The 15,861-nt window shown below is 40.8% G+C and overlaps 1 protein-coding gene across 2 annotated transcripts in view; it reads left to right on the top strand.

Annotated features, from left to right (window-relative positions):
* Positions 1-15,861, top strand: part of PTGFRN (prostaglandin F2 receptor inhibitor) — an 88,564-nt gene that overhangs the window by 45,547 nt on the left and 27,156 nt on the right. For both annotated transcript variants that reach the window (XM_072644468.1, XM_072644467.1), the window contains one exon: positions 13,580-14,005. In XM_072644468.1, the coding sequence (XP_072500569.1) occupies positions 13,580-14,005 (426 nt within the window). The remainder of the gene's footprint in view (positions 1-13,579; positions 14,006-15,861) is intronic.

Consider the following 15,861-nt stretch of genomic DNA (forward strand, 5'->3'; position numbering starts at 1 on the left):
TACTTAACTTTTCCTCAGCTGTGTGATTCAGCTGCATGATTGTTTTCTAACCAGAAGTATCAACTGTTGTCAATTTCATAGAGGTTCAGGCCCTTTCCTATTTCTGTACCTCCTAAACTGAACCTTATTGTCCCATGGGCCCGCCTTCCCTGAGTGAGGTGGGGAATCCATTGCTTTATTTTATAAGCACAAGAGTATTCGTGGGATCATAGATCTAGAGCGGAAAGCAACCTCAAAGGTCATGGAGTCCAATACCCTCATCTTAAATATGAGGAAACATTCCTAGAGGGGTTTAGTGTATGACCTGTATGTGACAAATATATGTCTAAGGTGGAATTTTGACCTATGTCTTTCTGTGAGTGCAGTATCCTGTCTGTTAGGTCATAGTCTTTCAGTGTTTTAACCTAACTACAGGGAGGCAGATGAAAGAAAAGGTGGGTAAGAGAGAATTGTGACCTGAATGCCTCTCACTCCTCAAGTCATCTTCAGCCTGTGTGGTGTGTCTTTGTTGTTAATTTGTTTTCAGCCATGTCTGATCCTTTGTGACCCCATTAGGGGTTTTCTTGGCAAAAATGCTGGAACGATTTGCCATTTCCTCCTCACAGCTCATTTTTACAGATGAGGATATTGAGGCAAAGAGGGTGAAATGACTTGCCCAGGGTCACCCAGCTAGTAAGTGTATGAGTCCAGATTTGAACTAAAGAAGCTGTCTTCTTGACGCCAGGCTTGGCAATCTATCCATTGTGTGCCACATAGTCACCCTTCTTAGCACGGCAGTCCTTCAATGTCTGAAGAGTTAGTGAAACAAAGTTTATCTGGGAGTCTTTTTTCCTGCCATCCAAACCACATGTACAACACATAGGGAGGTACTGAACTGGAACAATGTTGGCCCAACCAGAACTCTCCTTAGCAACTCTTCAAAATAAAACAGATGTTGTCAGCACCAAAGGACGATTTTTCATCTCTTGAGCTGAATTTGTTCCACAGCTCTGATCCCTGGGCATGTTGTGTGTATGTGTGATGCCATCAAATTCCAAACACTGAGTAACCCCCACTCCTGAGTTCTGAATCACTGCCTAAGCAGCTTCTTTAAGTGGGCTGCCTGCTCTCCAGTTTAGGAGCCTTTGAAGGCCTGATGCATTGATCTCGGCACATGGGGGCTGCATGACTGTCCAATTACAGGAAGAGCTCTTGGGGGAGGTGTTGAGATTCTATTTTGTGGAAAGGAGTGAGCAGGGTTTATGCTTTCCAGAGAGTAAAAAAGAGGAAAAAGACAGAGGTGGAGGTAGTGTTGCTAAAAGGGTAGAGTTACATGTCTGAGGCTTTTGTCATGCATGGTGTGTGTGCGTGTGGTCTGGGGAAGGAGCAAGTGGAAGAATATTACTGCTTGTAAAAGCATAAATAAGATGATTAATTTGACTATGTGTATGTGTGTATATATATTTTGTGCACATATATGTACACATATGTATATATACATACAACTCATAATCCAGATATACATATACAATATAAACATGTGCATATTATATATCCATAGGTGCTAATAAATAGGAACTATTATTCATATATACACGTGTGTATGTATACACACACATATACAAGTATATATGTGTGTGTGTATATATATATATTATATATATTTATTATCTCTTAGCATCTGTGGATGTATATCCAGAGTAGGGGAGTGGGTCTGTGATTTCCTTCACTTAATGAATTCCCAATATGAGTTCCCAGGTATAGGGAACTCTCAGTGAGAAAATTCCCTCTGCCACTGCAGATTTTCACTTGCTCAACAGCTGCCATCTTTGACAGTTGCCCAGGACATTGAAAGATGAAGTCACTTATCCAGAATAATTCAGTCAGCATATGTAAGAGGCAGGCTTAGAACTCGGGTCTTCCTGACCCTAAAGTCAGCTCAGCTTTTCGTGGATCAGATGAGTTTTATTGTTGTGGTTGAGACATTTTAGTTGTGTCTGAACCCCAACTGGGTATTTTCTTGTCAAAGATAATGGAATAGTTTGCCATTTCCTTCTCCAGCTGATTTTATAGATGAGCAAACTGAGGCAAACAGGGTTAGGTAACTTGCCCAGGGTCTCACAGCTAGTAAGTGTCTGAGGCCAGATTTGAATTTGGGTCTTCCTGACTCCAGGCCCTGTGCGCCATTAATTTAATGAGTTACTATATGTAAAATACTTTACAAATCTTAAAGCTATGTATAAATGTTACTCATTATATGAATGCACACCATATATAGACATGCATGTACTCTGTAATATGCTCTCTATGTATGGAAATGCCATATTGAAGTGGGGGGAAAACTCACTGGATTTGGAGCAAAGAGGACCTGCTTTCAAATTTTTTCAGTGCTGTTTGTGGCCTGTGTGACCTTGGGCAGATCATTTCATCGCTAGGGCCTTGACTTCCTTATCATTAAAGTGTGGGGGTTGGTTTAGATGACCCCTGAGGTCATCCTCTAAAGCCTGCTAATACACACGCACACACCAATATCAGAGCAATGGTTATGTTTGGAATAAAATGTGTACATAGTGTGATCACTGAGGAAAGGGGGCAGCTGTGATTTTCCTCTCATAGAATATTCACAAATATTCACAATGAGCAAACCCATAGGGAGTTCCAAAGGAAGGAAAAAACTGCTGTTGCTGCTGTAACAGCCGTTCTTACTTTTTCTTCCAATGGATTCTTCTTCCCCACCCCCACGTCCACCACACACTGCAGCTGCTTATACAGCTGGCCTGAGGTAGGAAGGCCAGAGCCTTCAGGGCTTTGCCAGTCTGTTCCCCTTCCCAGAAACCTTTGGGCCTAGTCTGCTGATATTGGGACATCTGGGGTGTTTGCATGACATAATGTTATAATAGACCCTTAACCACTTGGGATAACTGAAAGGTGACTCAGAAGTACATAAAAATTGCACCTTCCGATGAAAGATTAGGGAAAGTGTCTAGAAAGTGATGATCTTGACACATTTTCTGCAGCCCCTTTCCCAGTTGTAGAGACCCATTGAGTCAGAGACCATCCAAGGCAAGCAGCTCAGCCCTTGCATAGCTGTTCCTAGATATTTTCCTTAATACAACAAAAGGATACATAGAATCCCTACACTAAGACCAGTTTTCTGCATGGTTCTGTTATCTTTTTAGTACCATTGTACCTTCAAGAATCTAGCCACCTCCAATTCTCCTGCCTCTGTAGCTCACCATTCACACTGGCCTTCTCCATTTACAAAATACCAATAAACTATTTTTTAAAAAATCATTTCAGGACCTCAGACTTGCCTGGACTAAGTAAAATATTCTTTTGCTGGTTCACAGTAGAGCCCACCGAGAAAAAGCCAGAGTTTTATTACCATTTTCCTGTCCTCCATATTATCTTTCTCATTCTGTGTATGGTGTTCAGAATAAGTAATATCCTAACCAAAGAGATTTCATGAGGAAGTGGATCCATCCTGAAGACATGATATGACAATTTCAAGATTTGGTACAAATATCCCAATCAAGGATACCTTGAGGAAAATTTGTAGCTGACTTTCTCATGGACAAGCCAAATGCCATAAGAAGATGATCATGACAGTTTGCATTTATAGGGCAGTTAGCAAGTGTTCTCTTTCCAGAAGCCTCATGAGTTTTGTGGTGTAGTTATTTTATATTGTACATATTTTATAGATGAGGAAATTCTGTAGCTCTGGTTAGGTGATTTGCTTGAAGTCACACAAATAGAGTGTAGCAGAGTTGGGACTTCAACCCTCCAGGTCTGTTGCTTCAATAAACTGTGGACTATGCACAAATTCTTGAGATAGTGAGGGATGAGTCTTCTCCCTTCCCACTGCATCAGCTAAGGTTTCAGGTAAAATAAAATACAGGGTCCAACCGGCAAGGAAATAAACTTGTAGTCACTATGTTTGTGATGAATAGATCACGGTTAGGGTTCTAAGTGATCCTGAGGACACTGAAGGCAGTAGGAAAGGACACTGGGATTCCCTGAGTACCCCTCTAACACTTCTTCCCCTCTGCCCTTCCCTGCTTTTTCATCAAGTGTTCACCAAGTATAGACTTGTATAGATCTAAGTGCTTAACTATGAGTCCACACTCCAGTTAAAAGGGATTAGGCTTTGGTGTGGAAGCAAACCTAGCTCAGTCTCCCTGTAGCTTCTGGGCACAAGACATTCCAGAAGCTTTCCTCTTCTCTCCTGGTTCTTCTGTATTCCTCCCCAAATGACCTTGCATCATCGCTCCTAGAGGTCCAGCCTTGGTTGTTGGTTATTTTCATTATACAGTAACCTCCATACCAATCCCTGGTTAGAATTAGCTTCACCTTTGGGTCCATGCGTAGGTGCTGCTCAGCTTTATCCATGACAGGAGCCATAATTCTTCTAAATTATGACCACTTTCCATTATCTAGTCCAACCCAAATAATTAGTCATTCATTCTTTGAAGGCAGCCACATTTTCTACCGAGCAAGGGTTAAGGAAGAAAATGGCATAGTAACCCTCACTGCTTCCCTGAAGGCATCCAATTCTTTTTAATTCCAATATCTTCCCTCTGGTAATTATTTCCTATATTTCCTATATATAGTCTTCTTTGTATATACTGTTTGCATGTTGTCACCAGCATTGGACTAAAAGCGCCTTGAGGAAAGGGACTTTCTTTTGCTTCTTTTTGTAACCCATGTGCCTAGCACAGTTCCTAGCACATAGTAGGCACTTAATAAATGTTTGTGGATTAACTGGGTAAATCAGACTTGATGCCCTTGGAGCCAGTCCTTGCCAGGTCCCTGATCCCTCCAGCCTTTGGCCTTCATAACTGGTAGTATTCTTAAGAGTGAAAAAATTTCTTGGCAGAAGGCTGCCTTGGCTTTTGAGTCAAGGATTCGTTTTGCAGCAAAGAAGGCAGGTTATGGTGCTTTCCTGACAGGTCTGCAAATAATAACTATTCATGTCTTAGTTTGAAAAAGGCAAAGAAGCAAAATGACCTCAGGGACTTTTCTCAGAAAGCAAGGTCCAGTTTCTGTGCTAGGTTGAGATTCCTCCATCCCTTTGTCCCATGCCATGTCCAACAACATCTCCTGCCATATTGGGAGTACATCACCATAGCCAAAAAGTACTCACTCTGAGTCAACTGAAGGATAAATTATGTTCATTCAGCCTGTTGCTGAAGAAGGCAAGGAAGGGCCTAATACAATTTAGAAGAAAGAGTTCTGCCACAGAATTTAAAAATAGCTCTCAAGTATCTAGAAGCTAATTCTATAATATAGTTGTTTATCACTTTAACATTTGCAAAGCAGCTCCATGATCTTTTTCTGAGCCTCCTAGCAATAATACAGGGAGGTAAATAGCACAGTTACTACTATCCCCATTTTACAGATGGAGAAACTAAAACTCAGAGTGATCATCATCATTATAATAGCTTCCATATATATTAACCCATGAAGATTTGTTACCATTAACCTCACAGTAACCCTGTGAACTAGGTGCAGCTAGGTGGCACCATAGTGGATTAAGTACTAGGCCCAAAGTCAGGAAGACTTGAGTTCAAATCCAGCCTCAGACACTTATTAGCTGTGTGACACTGGGCAAGTCACTTAACCCAGTTTGCCTCAATTTCCTCATTTGTAAAATGCGCTGGAGAAGGAAATGTCAAACTACTCCAGTATCTTTGCCAAGAAAAGCCCAAATAGGGTCATGAAGAGTCAGATGTGACTGAACAACTGAGCAACTGAAGTCCTGTGAAATGAGGGTTCTGTCATCCCTATTTTATGTATGATGAACCTGAGGTTATGAGAGGTTAGAATTTAGTATAGATAGAAAACCAGAAGGTATTTCAAGGGCCATCTAGTTCTTTCCCCTCATTTTATAATTGAGTCACTTTCTCATGGTCACCGAGATCGTAATATCTGAGAATAGATTGAAACCTTCATCTTTCTGACTTGAGGGCCAGTACCCTGAACTATATTGTCTTCCATTCAGAAAAGATTTGCACAGCCAATATTTTATGGCATATATAAGAAAAATGGTGGAATTTATGCTCATTTTTCCTGACATCTAAATTGTATGACAGTCAAGTCCTGATCCATGTTGTGAGGGAGGGGAAGAAAAATTCTGAAATTAGAACAACAGTTAATGGGTAATCCTAATGGTAGTAAGACTGAGAATGATAGATGTGAGCACTATAATAAAATTTCCCTCTTTCCCTTTTGTGTTTAAAACACATTGAAACAAGCATTGCATCTTTTCATGACAATACTTGTGATGGAGTTATTTCTGGCACAGCTCTTCATCACATTTGGCATCAAATACACCTTTATAGAATTGGATCAATGTATTTTGGAGATAGAAGAGAGAGGAAATGGATTCAGAAATGATCATACAAACAGAAAACATGAAAATATTTGATTATTTTACCCCTGAACCATGTAAAAACCATACTTGAAAATAGTTTTAAAATTCCTGCTTGTGGGCAGTGAAGACTACAGCACCACCCCTATCTCATGTATTCCTTAACTCACCTCTCCCATCTATTTCTTTACTCTTGCATTCCTTTCCTCCAGGGATCCCATTTCTGCCTGCAACCAGTATCCAGGCCACACCTGTATTTGGAACAACTCTTTCTTCCCTCTTTATTCAGTTTCTGAAATTGGTTTTCTGTTTTGTTTTGGTTTTTTTGTTTGTTTTAATTTTTTACTGGATCTGTGGTTTTAGCAGCATTGGGAATTTCTTTTCTTTTTTTTCTTGAGGCAGTTGGGGTTAAGTGACCAGGGTCACACAGCTTGTAAGTGTCTGAGACTGGGTTTGAACTCAGGTCCACCTGACTCCAGGGCCAGTACTCTATCCACAGCACCACATAGCTGAGCCTAAGCATTGGGAATTTTCTGGTGAGAAGCTTCTTTGCCCATGCAGATCACCAACTTTTCTGCAACTTATTATCTTAAAGAACTGCTTAGGGCGTAGAAAGGTAATGCACTAACCAGGACATGTCAGAGAGAGGATTTGAGGTAGGGTCTTCCTGACTCTGAGGCCAACTCTCACTATCCATTGTACTACCCTTCCTCCAGCTGAGATCTTACCTATTCCAGAGTCACCTCTAATTATTTCAACCCACACTGATTTTTCCCTTCCCTGAACACTTTCTCAATCTTTGTACTGAACAAGCTATCATGTAAATAGTATCCAAAGGACCGTAGATCTGTTGCTAGAGGGGACCTTAGAGCCCAACTTGTCCAATCCCTTCATTTTATAGGTGAGGAAACTGACTGTCCAGGGTCATCCACATAGTAAACATCAGAGGAGCAGGATTTGAATTCTGGATCTCTGACTCCACAACTCATCTTTTTTCCCTCTGGACTTAGCTGATACCTTGTTATATACTATCATTTTAAAATAATGGTTTCATATCAATAACCCTGTCACATCAGCTAGATTATAACCTCCTTGAGGGCAAAGATTACAGTGTGATTCTTACATATATCTTCTCTAACGTCTCAAATGCTGCAATTGGCACTCAGCCTCTGCCTAATCATAGGATCATTTTACAAATGAGGACCCTTGAGGGAAGTGGAGTGATTTAGGGAAGGTCCTCCAGGAAGTGGTAAAGAGGCTGAGCTGCACATTCCACAATGAGCTCCCTTTCCACTGTCCTGGGCTTCATCCATTCAGTAAACATTTCTTGTGTGCAGGGTGCCTTGTTGGCCACTCTCAGACTTACACTTTGGTCTGGACCCATGATGTCATTGGTGCAGCTATCTTGGATACAGAGACTCCCTCAGCCAATGCAGACTAATGACTGTTCTACAATTTACAGTCTTTGCTCTCAGGGATGCTCTAGGGGGTTAAGAGACTTCCCCAGGGGCACTTCTCCAGTGCCTGTTAGCCTTCTGCCTGCCAAGCCCGCCTGCTTCTCCCTTTGGAGGATAAAACATGAATAGAACAAAGTCCCTGCCCCCGGGAGTGAAGGAGGGCCATCCTCCTCCTCCCCATCCCTCATTCCCCTATTGTTCTGGGAACTTTAATAAAAATCAGTGCTTCTGAAAAGGCAGGATTCATCATCTCTTTGAATTCCCAAAGCACAGCAGCCTTTTCTGGCCAGGACCATCCTGTATATGTTGTCTTAACGATTCGAATGGAAGGTCCTAAGATCAAGGACTAACTCACTTTTTTGTCTTCAGACACACATTATGCATTTATATACCTTCCTTCCCTCCCTCCTTTCGTTCCTCCCTCCCTCCCTTTCTTTATTCCCTTTCTCCCTTATTTCTACCCTCCCTTCTTTCCTTCCTCATCTACCTTCCTTCCCAAACTAATAAAAGAGTTCAAATAAATGTATACTTCCAAAAATCAGTGAATCCCTTTGGTCTCATTACCCTCTCCAACACTGCAAATATCAATCCTCTAGATCACCTTGTAGTAGAAAGAGCTCTCAGATATCTGAATTTGAATTCTACCTCTGACCCTTTCTAGTTATATGACTTTGCACAAACCACTTTACCTCAATGAAACTATTTCCTCATCCCCAAAATGGGGATAATCGTAAGTATCTCAGTTTTTGTGAGAATCAGATGAGAGAATAGAGATGTTAAAGCTCTTTGTAAATTGCTATTATTTTGATTATTTGCATTTTACAAATAGAAGAAAAACTGAGGCCCAGAGAGGTTGAGTGACTTGCCCATGATTACAGTGATTGAGAAGAGTAATTTCTAAGACTCCAAATACTAATCCACCCCCTCCCCTTCATTGTCCTTTCAGTGAGTAGAATCTAAACTTAGACTAGTCCTTTGACCAGGGATGTGCTGCTAAATGTTTAGCACTTAGTATGGGGGAGAGGGAAATGCATGATTTATAGGATAGCTAGGGGGTACATAGAACACCCTTGCTGAGAAAACCCCAAATGGGTTCATGAAGAGTTGGACACAACTGAAATGACTGAACAACATATATGACATACTTTTGAATTTAATCTGCATTATTAACATTTATTTTCTCCATCTAAAATTTTTCTAAAATCTAGCCAATCAACAAAACAATAAATCAGATCCTGATTTGTAGCATCTGCCAATTTCTGAGGTGTAAATGCTCACCCTCAAAATTTAACAATGAACTCTCTTTTGGTGGCTTGAGGTGGCTCTAGTACACCACCATCTAGACTATAAGCATGTAGTTCATTTCCAGTCTCACACTCAAAGCCTTGCTAGCTTGGTGGGACTTTCCAGCACTTGTGCTCCTCTGGCATTGCCTCTAGGAAGCCCAGAATCACCTTTATGCCATGATGGGGCACAGAAACACACGGAGTAAGCTAGAATGAACCACATGCCCCAAGGAATGTAAAAGCAAAGTGTGACCCAAGTACAGGGGAGGGAGATTCAGGAAAAGTTTTGTGGGGAAAAAATACTGAAAGATAACTAGGATTTTGACAGATGGCAATAGGGGAGAGGAGAGTGCCCCAGGCAGAAGGAACAGCATGAGCAAAGGCAGAGAGGCTGGAAAGTATAGAGTATATATTCTATGAGAGTACTAAAGCCAGAAAATTCATGACTTGCCCAAGGTCACACAAGTAGCTAGCAGCAGATCTAAAACTAATCTGCCTCCTAACTCTTCATCCACTGCTCTTTTTATTACATTAGAGGGGGAGAGTGGAACATTAGAGAGAACACTGAAAGACTCACTGGAAAGCTTAGTTCTGTTTCTCACTAGTGGTGTGACCTAGAACATGGCATTTCATATTTCTTAGATTTATTGAAAAATGATCACAGTAGGCTAGATTCTCTCTGTGTGTATGTCTGTCTGTCTGTCTCTCTCTCTCTCTCTCTTTTAGGCAATCCAGGTTAAGTGACTTTCCCAGGTTCACACAGCTAAAAAGTCGCTGAGGATGGATTTGAACTCAGTTCTCTTGACTCCAGGGCTGGTACTTTATTCACTGTACCACCTCCCTGCACCTAGATTATCTCTCAAGAATGAGATCTAAAGGAAAAAAAAAAGAGAGAATGAGATTCTGTGATATTTTTAAAATGTGTTCATATTATTCATCAGTATCAGCTTTCCCGAGGAGTCAATGTGGTATCTCTCCAGAGTGGAAGATTTTGCTTCTAAGTGAGGAGAAGCCTACCTAATCATCAGAATGCTTTAAAGTCTTATAGGCTTCTGGGGAAGAATGAGTCCTCCATTATTGGGGTCTTTAGCAGAGGCCAGGTGATTTGTGGGGGTACAAAGTGGTCTGGATAGCATTCAGTATCTTTCTCATCTCTCACTGGGAGGCAAGTGACTTTGTTATTTTATTTTGCTTTGTTTTGGGATAATCCTAATTGTACACACAAATAGGAAATCCTTGGGAGGATGACATTTCATAGAAAAGCAAGAAGGAATAGGGACTTTTTGGTTCAGGGCTAAGGCACTGAAGGGAAAAAAGGACAGGAAAGAAAGAGGAAGGGAAGGAGAGAAGAAAAAAAGGAGGAAAGAAGGAAGGAAGGATTTATTTACCGCCTAAAATGCCAAGCATTTTATAAGTATTTTCTCATTGGATCCTCATAGCACCCCTGAGAGTTAGATACTATTGTAATCCCCATTTTACAGCTGAAGAAACTGAGACTGACAGAACCTAAGTGACTCGTTCAGGGTCACACAGCTAGTATGTGTCTGAGGCTGAATTTGAACTTAGGTCTTCCCAACTCCAGGCTTTATTGACTGAGTTTTATCCACCACTTGTCTCTAGAGATTAAGTAACTTGCACTGGGACACATAACCAGTGAATGTCTGAGACAGGGCTTGAGCTCAGGTCTTCATAACTCTGAGGCCAACTCTCTGTCCACTAAGCCACACTGCCTCTTGGCAAAAGAAATTAAGCAAAAAAAAAAAAAATGAAGAAACTAAAATTAAGTTGCAGATTCATAGCTACAAGCATCAAAAATACAAATTGTGTGTAACTAAGAAAAATTTTGTTGTTCAATTGCATCTGACTTTTCATGACCCCATTTGGGGTTTTCTTGGCAAAGATACTGAAGTGGTTCGCTATTTCTTTCTCTGCCTCATTTTACAAGTGAAAAAACTAAGGCAAACAGTTTGAAGTGACTTGCCCAGGGTCACACAGGTATTGAATGTCTGAGGCTGGATTTGAACTTGGTAAGAGGAGGCTTCCTGACTCCAGGACTAGAGCTCCATGCACTGGGGCACCACATACTGCCTGATATTTTATAACAATTACTTATTGCTAGGATATGATCATCTATAATTTCACAAAAGAATTGTAAACATTTTGCACCCTTGGAAACATCTAAGAGAATTAGACACCAAAGTGGCTTTTCTTCAGGGAAGGATTTTTCCGGTAAAAGATCAGCTTGAATTGTTGAAAGAAAAATGGCAGTAGTGAAAGCTTCTTCTACTGGTCCAAATTCAGTTCATAATGAGGAATTCTGGTGGTTCTCATCTTCATACATGGGAGGGAAAAATTCAAAATTCTGTTCCATTTCTTGGTCCTTAAATGATGAAGTCACTTGGCTTAGTCACAAAGCTGTAAATTTCATCGGATGTGTAAATCACCAGAGATGAGCACCATGACCTCAACAGTTTATAATCTAGATGAGTCATACGTAAAACTAAGTTGTTTAGTCAAGGTGATTTGGTCAGAGAGGATGGTGGGAGATTGAGCCTAAGATGTGCATTTACAGAATCATAGAAGGCCATTGCTAGAGGAGACCTTGGAGATCATCCAAGATGACGAAACCAAAGCTCAGAAAGGTGAAAATGACTTGCCCAGGGTCATATGGCTAGGAAGTGGCAGAGCCAGGTCTGAAACTGAGGTTTTCCAGCTCCCTTTATTAGTTGTTGTAGTTCAATCATTTCAGTCATGTCCATTCTTCATGATCCCATTTGGGGTTTTCTTGGCAAAGGTACCAGAGTGATTTGCCATTTTTTTCTCCAGCTTATTTTATGAATGAGGAAGCCGAAGCAAACAGGGTTAAGTGACTTTTGCAGGGTCACGCGGCTAGTAAAAGTCCAAGCACAAATTTGAACTCAGGAAGATGATTCTTCCTGACTCTAGGTCCAGCGCTGTGTGCACTGTGGTGCCAGCTAGCTGCCCTTATCGAACATCATGAATTAGTAAAGGTAAAAGTTTCCTTTTGTTTGTATGAGGCCTGTTTTATTTTATCTTTGTATCCCCAGCACCTACCTAGCATTTATATTATGCTCTGAAGTTTGTATCTAGCCTAGTGCTTCATAAAAAGCACAGACTCTGCTATCTGGCAACCTGAGTTCACATCCTGCCTTTTACACTTAACGCTTATATGACCTTGAGCAAATCATTTAACTTCCCTGGGCTTCTGTGTTCTCATTTGAAAACAAGAGAGTTTGGACTAGATGAGAAGTTTTTCTAGCTCTCATTCAAGGATCTCTGTGAATATTTTTAAAGTTCTAAGTATTTTTCACGGCTTTATTTCTAGCCATGTTTATCGGTTTGTTTAGGTTTGGAAATAAAGTTTTTCCTAAATCCTTCTGTTACAGTCAGAGGAGCCTTAATTGAACTTACACAGCCACGAGAAAGTGGAAAGACCACTGGAGGCTGGAGACCTGGATTCAAGTCCTGAATTTGCCCCTGATGAGCCTCTGTGACTTTTGTGAAGCACATCTCTGGAACTCAGCTCCTGCTTCTATTAAGAGTAGTTTGAACTGGATGATCTCACATTCTCTTCCATCTCTAGGAGTTCATCATTTGTTTATAGTAGGATAGATGGTTGATGGACTCTTACTGAAATCTGTCAGAGTGAAATGCCACATGGTGTGTAAATGAGTTCTGGATTGGGAATCAGGGCCAGAGGTCAACTCTGAAAGCTTGTGATTCTTTTCCTTCCTTCCTTCCTTCCTTCCTTCCTTCCTTCCTTCCTTCCTTCCTTCCTTCCTTCCTTCCTTCTTTCCTTCCTTCCTTCCTTCTTCCTTCCTTCCTCCCTCCCTTCCTTTCTCCCTCCCTCCCTTCCTACCTTCCTTCCTTCCTTCCTTCCTTCTTCCTTCCTTCCTCCCTCCCTTCCTTTCTCCCTCCCTCCCTTCCTACCTTCCTTCCTTCCTTCCTTTCTTCCTTTCTTTCTTTCTTCCTCCTTTTCCTTCTTTCTTTTTCTTTCCACCTTCCTTCCTTTCTTTCTTCCTTCCTTCTTTCCTTCTTTTTCTTTCCTCCTTCCTTCCTTTCTTCCCTTTCTCTCTTCCTCCATTCTTTCCTTCCTCTCTGTCTCTTTCATTTCACTGGTATAGCAGATACCCTATTCATAGACTTCAGAAAATTTTCTTCAACTCAGTAGCATTAGTGAGTTGCCTGGGACACTTATCCAGAGTCACACTGTCAGTGTCTTGAACTCAGGCCTTCTTAATTTCAAAGCTATCCCTCTATATACTTCTCCATGACACCTTTCCCCAGTTCTGATTGTTAATACTTGCATGACCTTGGGTAGATCACTTCCTTTTGGTCCCTCAGTTTCCTCATCTATAAGATGGGGGAGATAACTCGATGTTCACAGGAGGTCACGTTTCATTCTTCCCTATCTCTCTAGCAGGTTGCTCTTTCTGATCCCCCCTTTTTCCCCTTTTCTTTTACAGAGCCACTGTTTGAGGTGCTAATGAATGCTTCTAGGGTCCCTGAGTATCTGGATGATCCCACGGAGCTGGAGTGCCAGATAACAGACGTGAGGAACACAGATGCCAATGTCCGCTTCACTGTTTCTTGGTACTACAGGATGGACTCACGCAGTGACGAAGTTGTGTCTGATGAGCTACTTGCTGCCATGGATGGGGATTGGACCCTGAGATTTGGGGAGAGAAGCAGGCAGAGGGCACAGAATGGGGAGATTATTTTCTCCAAGGAGGATGGGGCCAGGTTCAGTTTTCGTATTCAGAGGACTTCCGAGGGAGACAGAGGAAATTACTACTGTATTGTGTCTGCATGGACCAGACAGCATAACAAAAGCTGGATGAAAAGCAAGGAGGTCGTATCCAAGCCTGTCAACATTTTTTGGGTTGCCGAAGGTAGGAGCACTGATTCCTCTTACTGACTCCCCTTTTTCATAGAGGATGGCAGCTGTCCTGGTGCCCAGCAGCCTCATAGATAGCAGTTCCTGGGTTAATGATATTTAAAGAACTTGCAGTAATTAATATTTGAATGTCCAGTAGGACTGTCATGAAAGTGGTGGAGTTAGGTAGGGAACATCTATGTTATGAGCTTTCTCTATTTATAATGAATTCTATTCTACCATGTATACAAGGGATATGACATGACCTGGAGTGTAACTATGTCTAATAATAATAGGAGTAATTGACCTGGAGTGTAACTGTATAATAGCAGTAACTGCAGCAGCAGTACTAGTAGTAGTAGTAGTAGTAGTGGTAGTAGTAGTAGTAGTAGTAGTAGTAGTAGTAGTAGTAGTAACTACCCTATAATAACAGTCCTGGGAGGTAAGATGTTCATATCATTGCCATTTTACAGGTGAGAAAACTGAGGCAAACAGGTTATGTGACATGCCCACGGTCACACAGGTAGTGTCCAAGGCCAGATTTGAATTCATGTCTACTCCAGGTATCCTTAGTTAAGTTTTCAGAATGGCAAACTGCTTTCTTCTCAAAGACCATCTGAGAGGTAGATAGTATAATAATAAGTAGTAATGACAATAATAATAACTTTTATTAGTCTGATTTATGAATGTATCATAGCTTTTATTAGTCTGACTTATCAAGGCAGCAGGGCATAGTATAATAATAAATAACAATGACAATAACCACTAGCAGTTGTATAGCACTTTAAGATCTCCAAAGTGCATCATCTGTTTTGAACTTCACAGTAGCCTTGTAATCTGAGATAAGTACTTTTTACAGATGAGGAAACTGAGAGGTTATGATGTTCTTCTGGTCACATAATTGATGAGTGTCTGAGTCTCCTGACTCCAAAGTTAGGAGTTCTATCCACTATGCCATGGAGACTCGTTATAGTTACTTATCAGCTGGATAAAGAGTACACCACGGCCCTGTTGTGGTATAGTAATTTTGTTATAATGCTTGTTTTTGTCCCAATTCCAGTTGATAGATTAGGAAACAATTTGAGCATAATGTGAATTTTGTGTTTGCTTATGTGTGATTTCATCCACAAGAAACTCTAGGTGAATGTAGAAAACCATAACCTAACTGACTTGAGCTGTATAGGAACACACAAAACACTCACCCCTCCACACCTTAAATATCTACCAGCTACCTCATTTCACTTATGGATGCTATTCCTTAGTGTGTGTAGGTGTGTATATATGTGTATTCAATACATTATACATATATGCATACATATTCATAAATATAAGTATGGATATATATACACACACACACATATACATGCATGTGTACCCATACCCATACATGCACACACATATTCATTCAACATCCCAAAATGTCTGAGCATTCTGGTTCAATAATGCCAGTCAATGCATGCAAAAGGAAAATTTCAAGTATTGAGAAGAAATGGGAATCAATAAAGCCTTTTGAAAGAAACTAGAGAACATGTAATATCTCCCAAGCAACAGACATAAGGGAATCCACGTTGTTGTGGACCATCAGAGACAATGCTGCAAATATAAAAGAAACAATTATGGTTGGAAGCATTGTGCTTTTAACCCCATTTTTCCCATAAGCCTGTGTTTTTTATTGGACAATTTTGCGTAACGACGTGATTTTTAGGAACACGTATTTCATGTTATAGCAACTCTAACTGTGCTTCATCCCTAAGCTTTGGGGTATAGTATTAAAGTATATGAATTGTACAGAGTGTCCCAAAAGTCTTACATTTTAATCTATTAAAGCTTTAAACTGCATTAAGACTTTGGACACTGTATGTAATTCTTTTT

Source organism: Notamacropus eugenii, chromosome 2, assembly GCF_028372415.1.
Source record: "Notamacropus eugenii isolate mMacEug1 chromosome 2, mMacEug1.pri_v2, whole genome shotgun sequence".
Lineage (NCBI taxonomy): Eukaryota > Metazoa > Chordata > Mammalia > Diprotodontia > Macropodidae > Notamacropus > Notamacropus eugenii.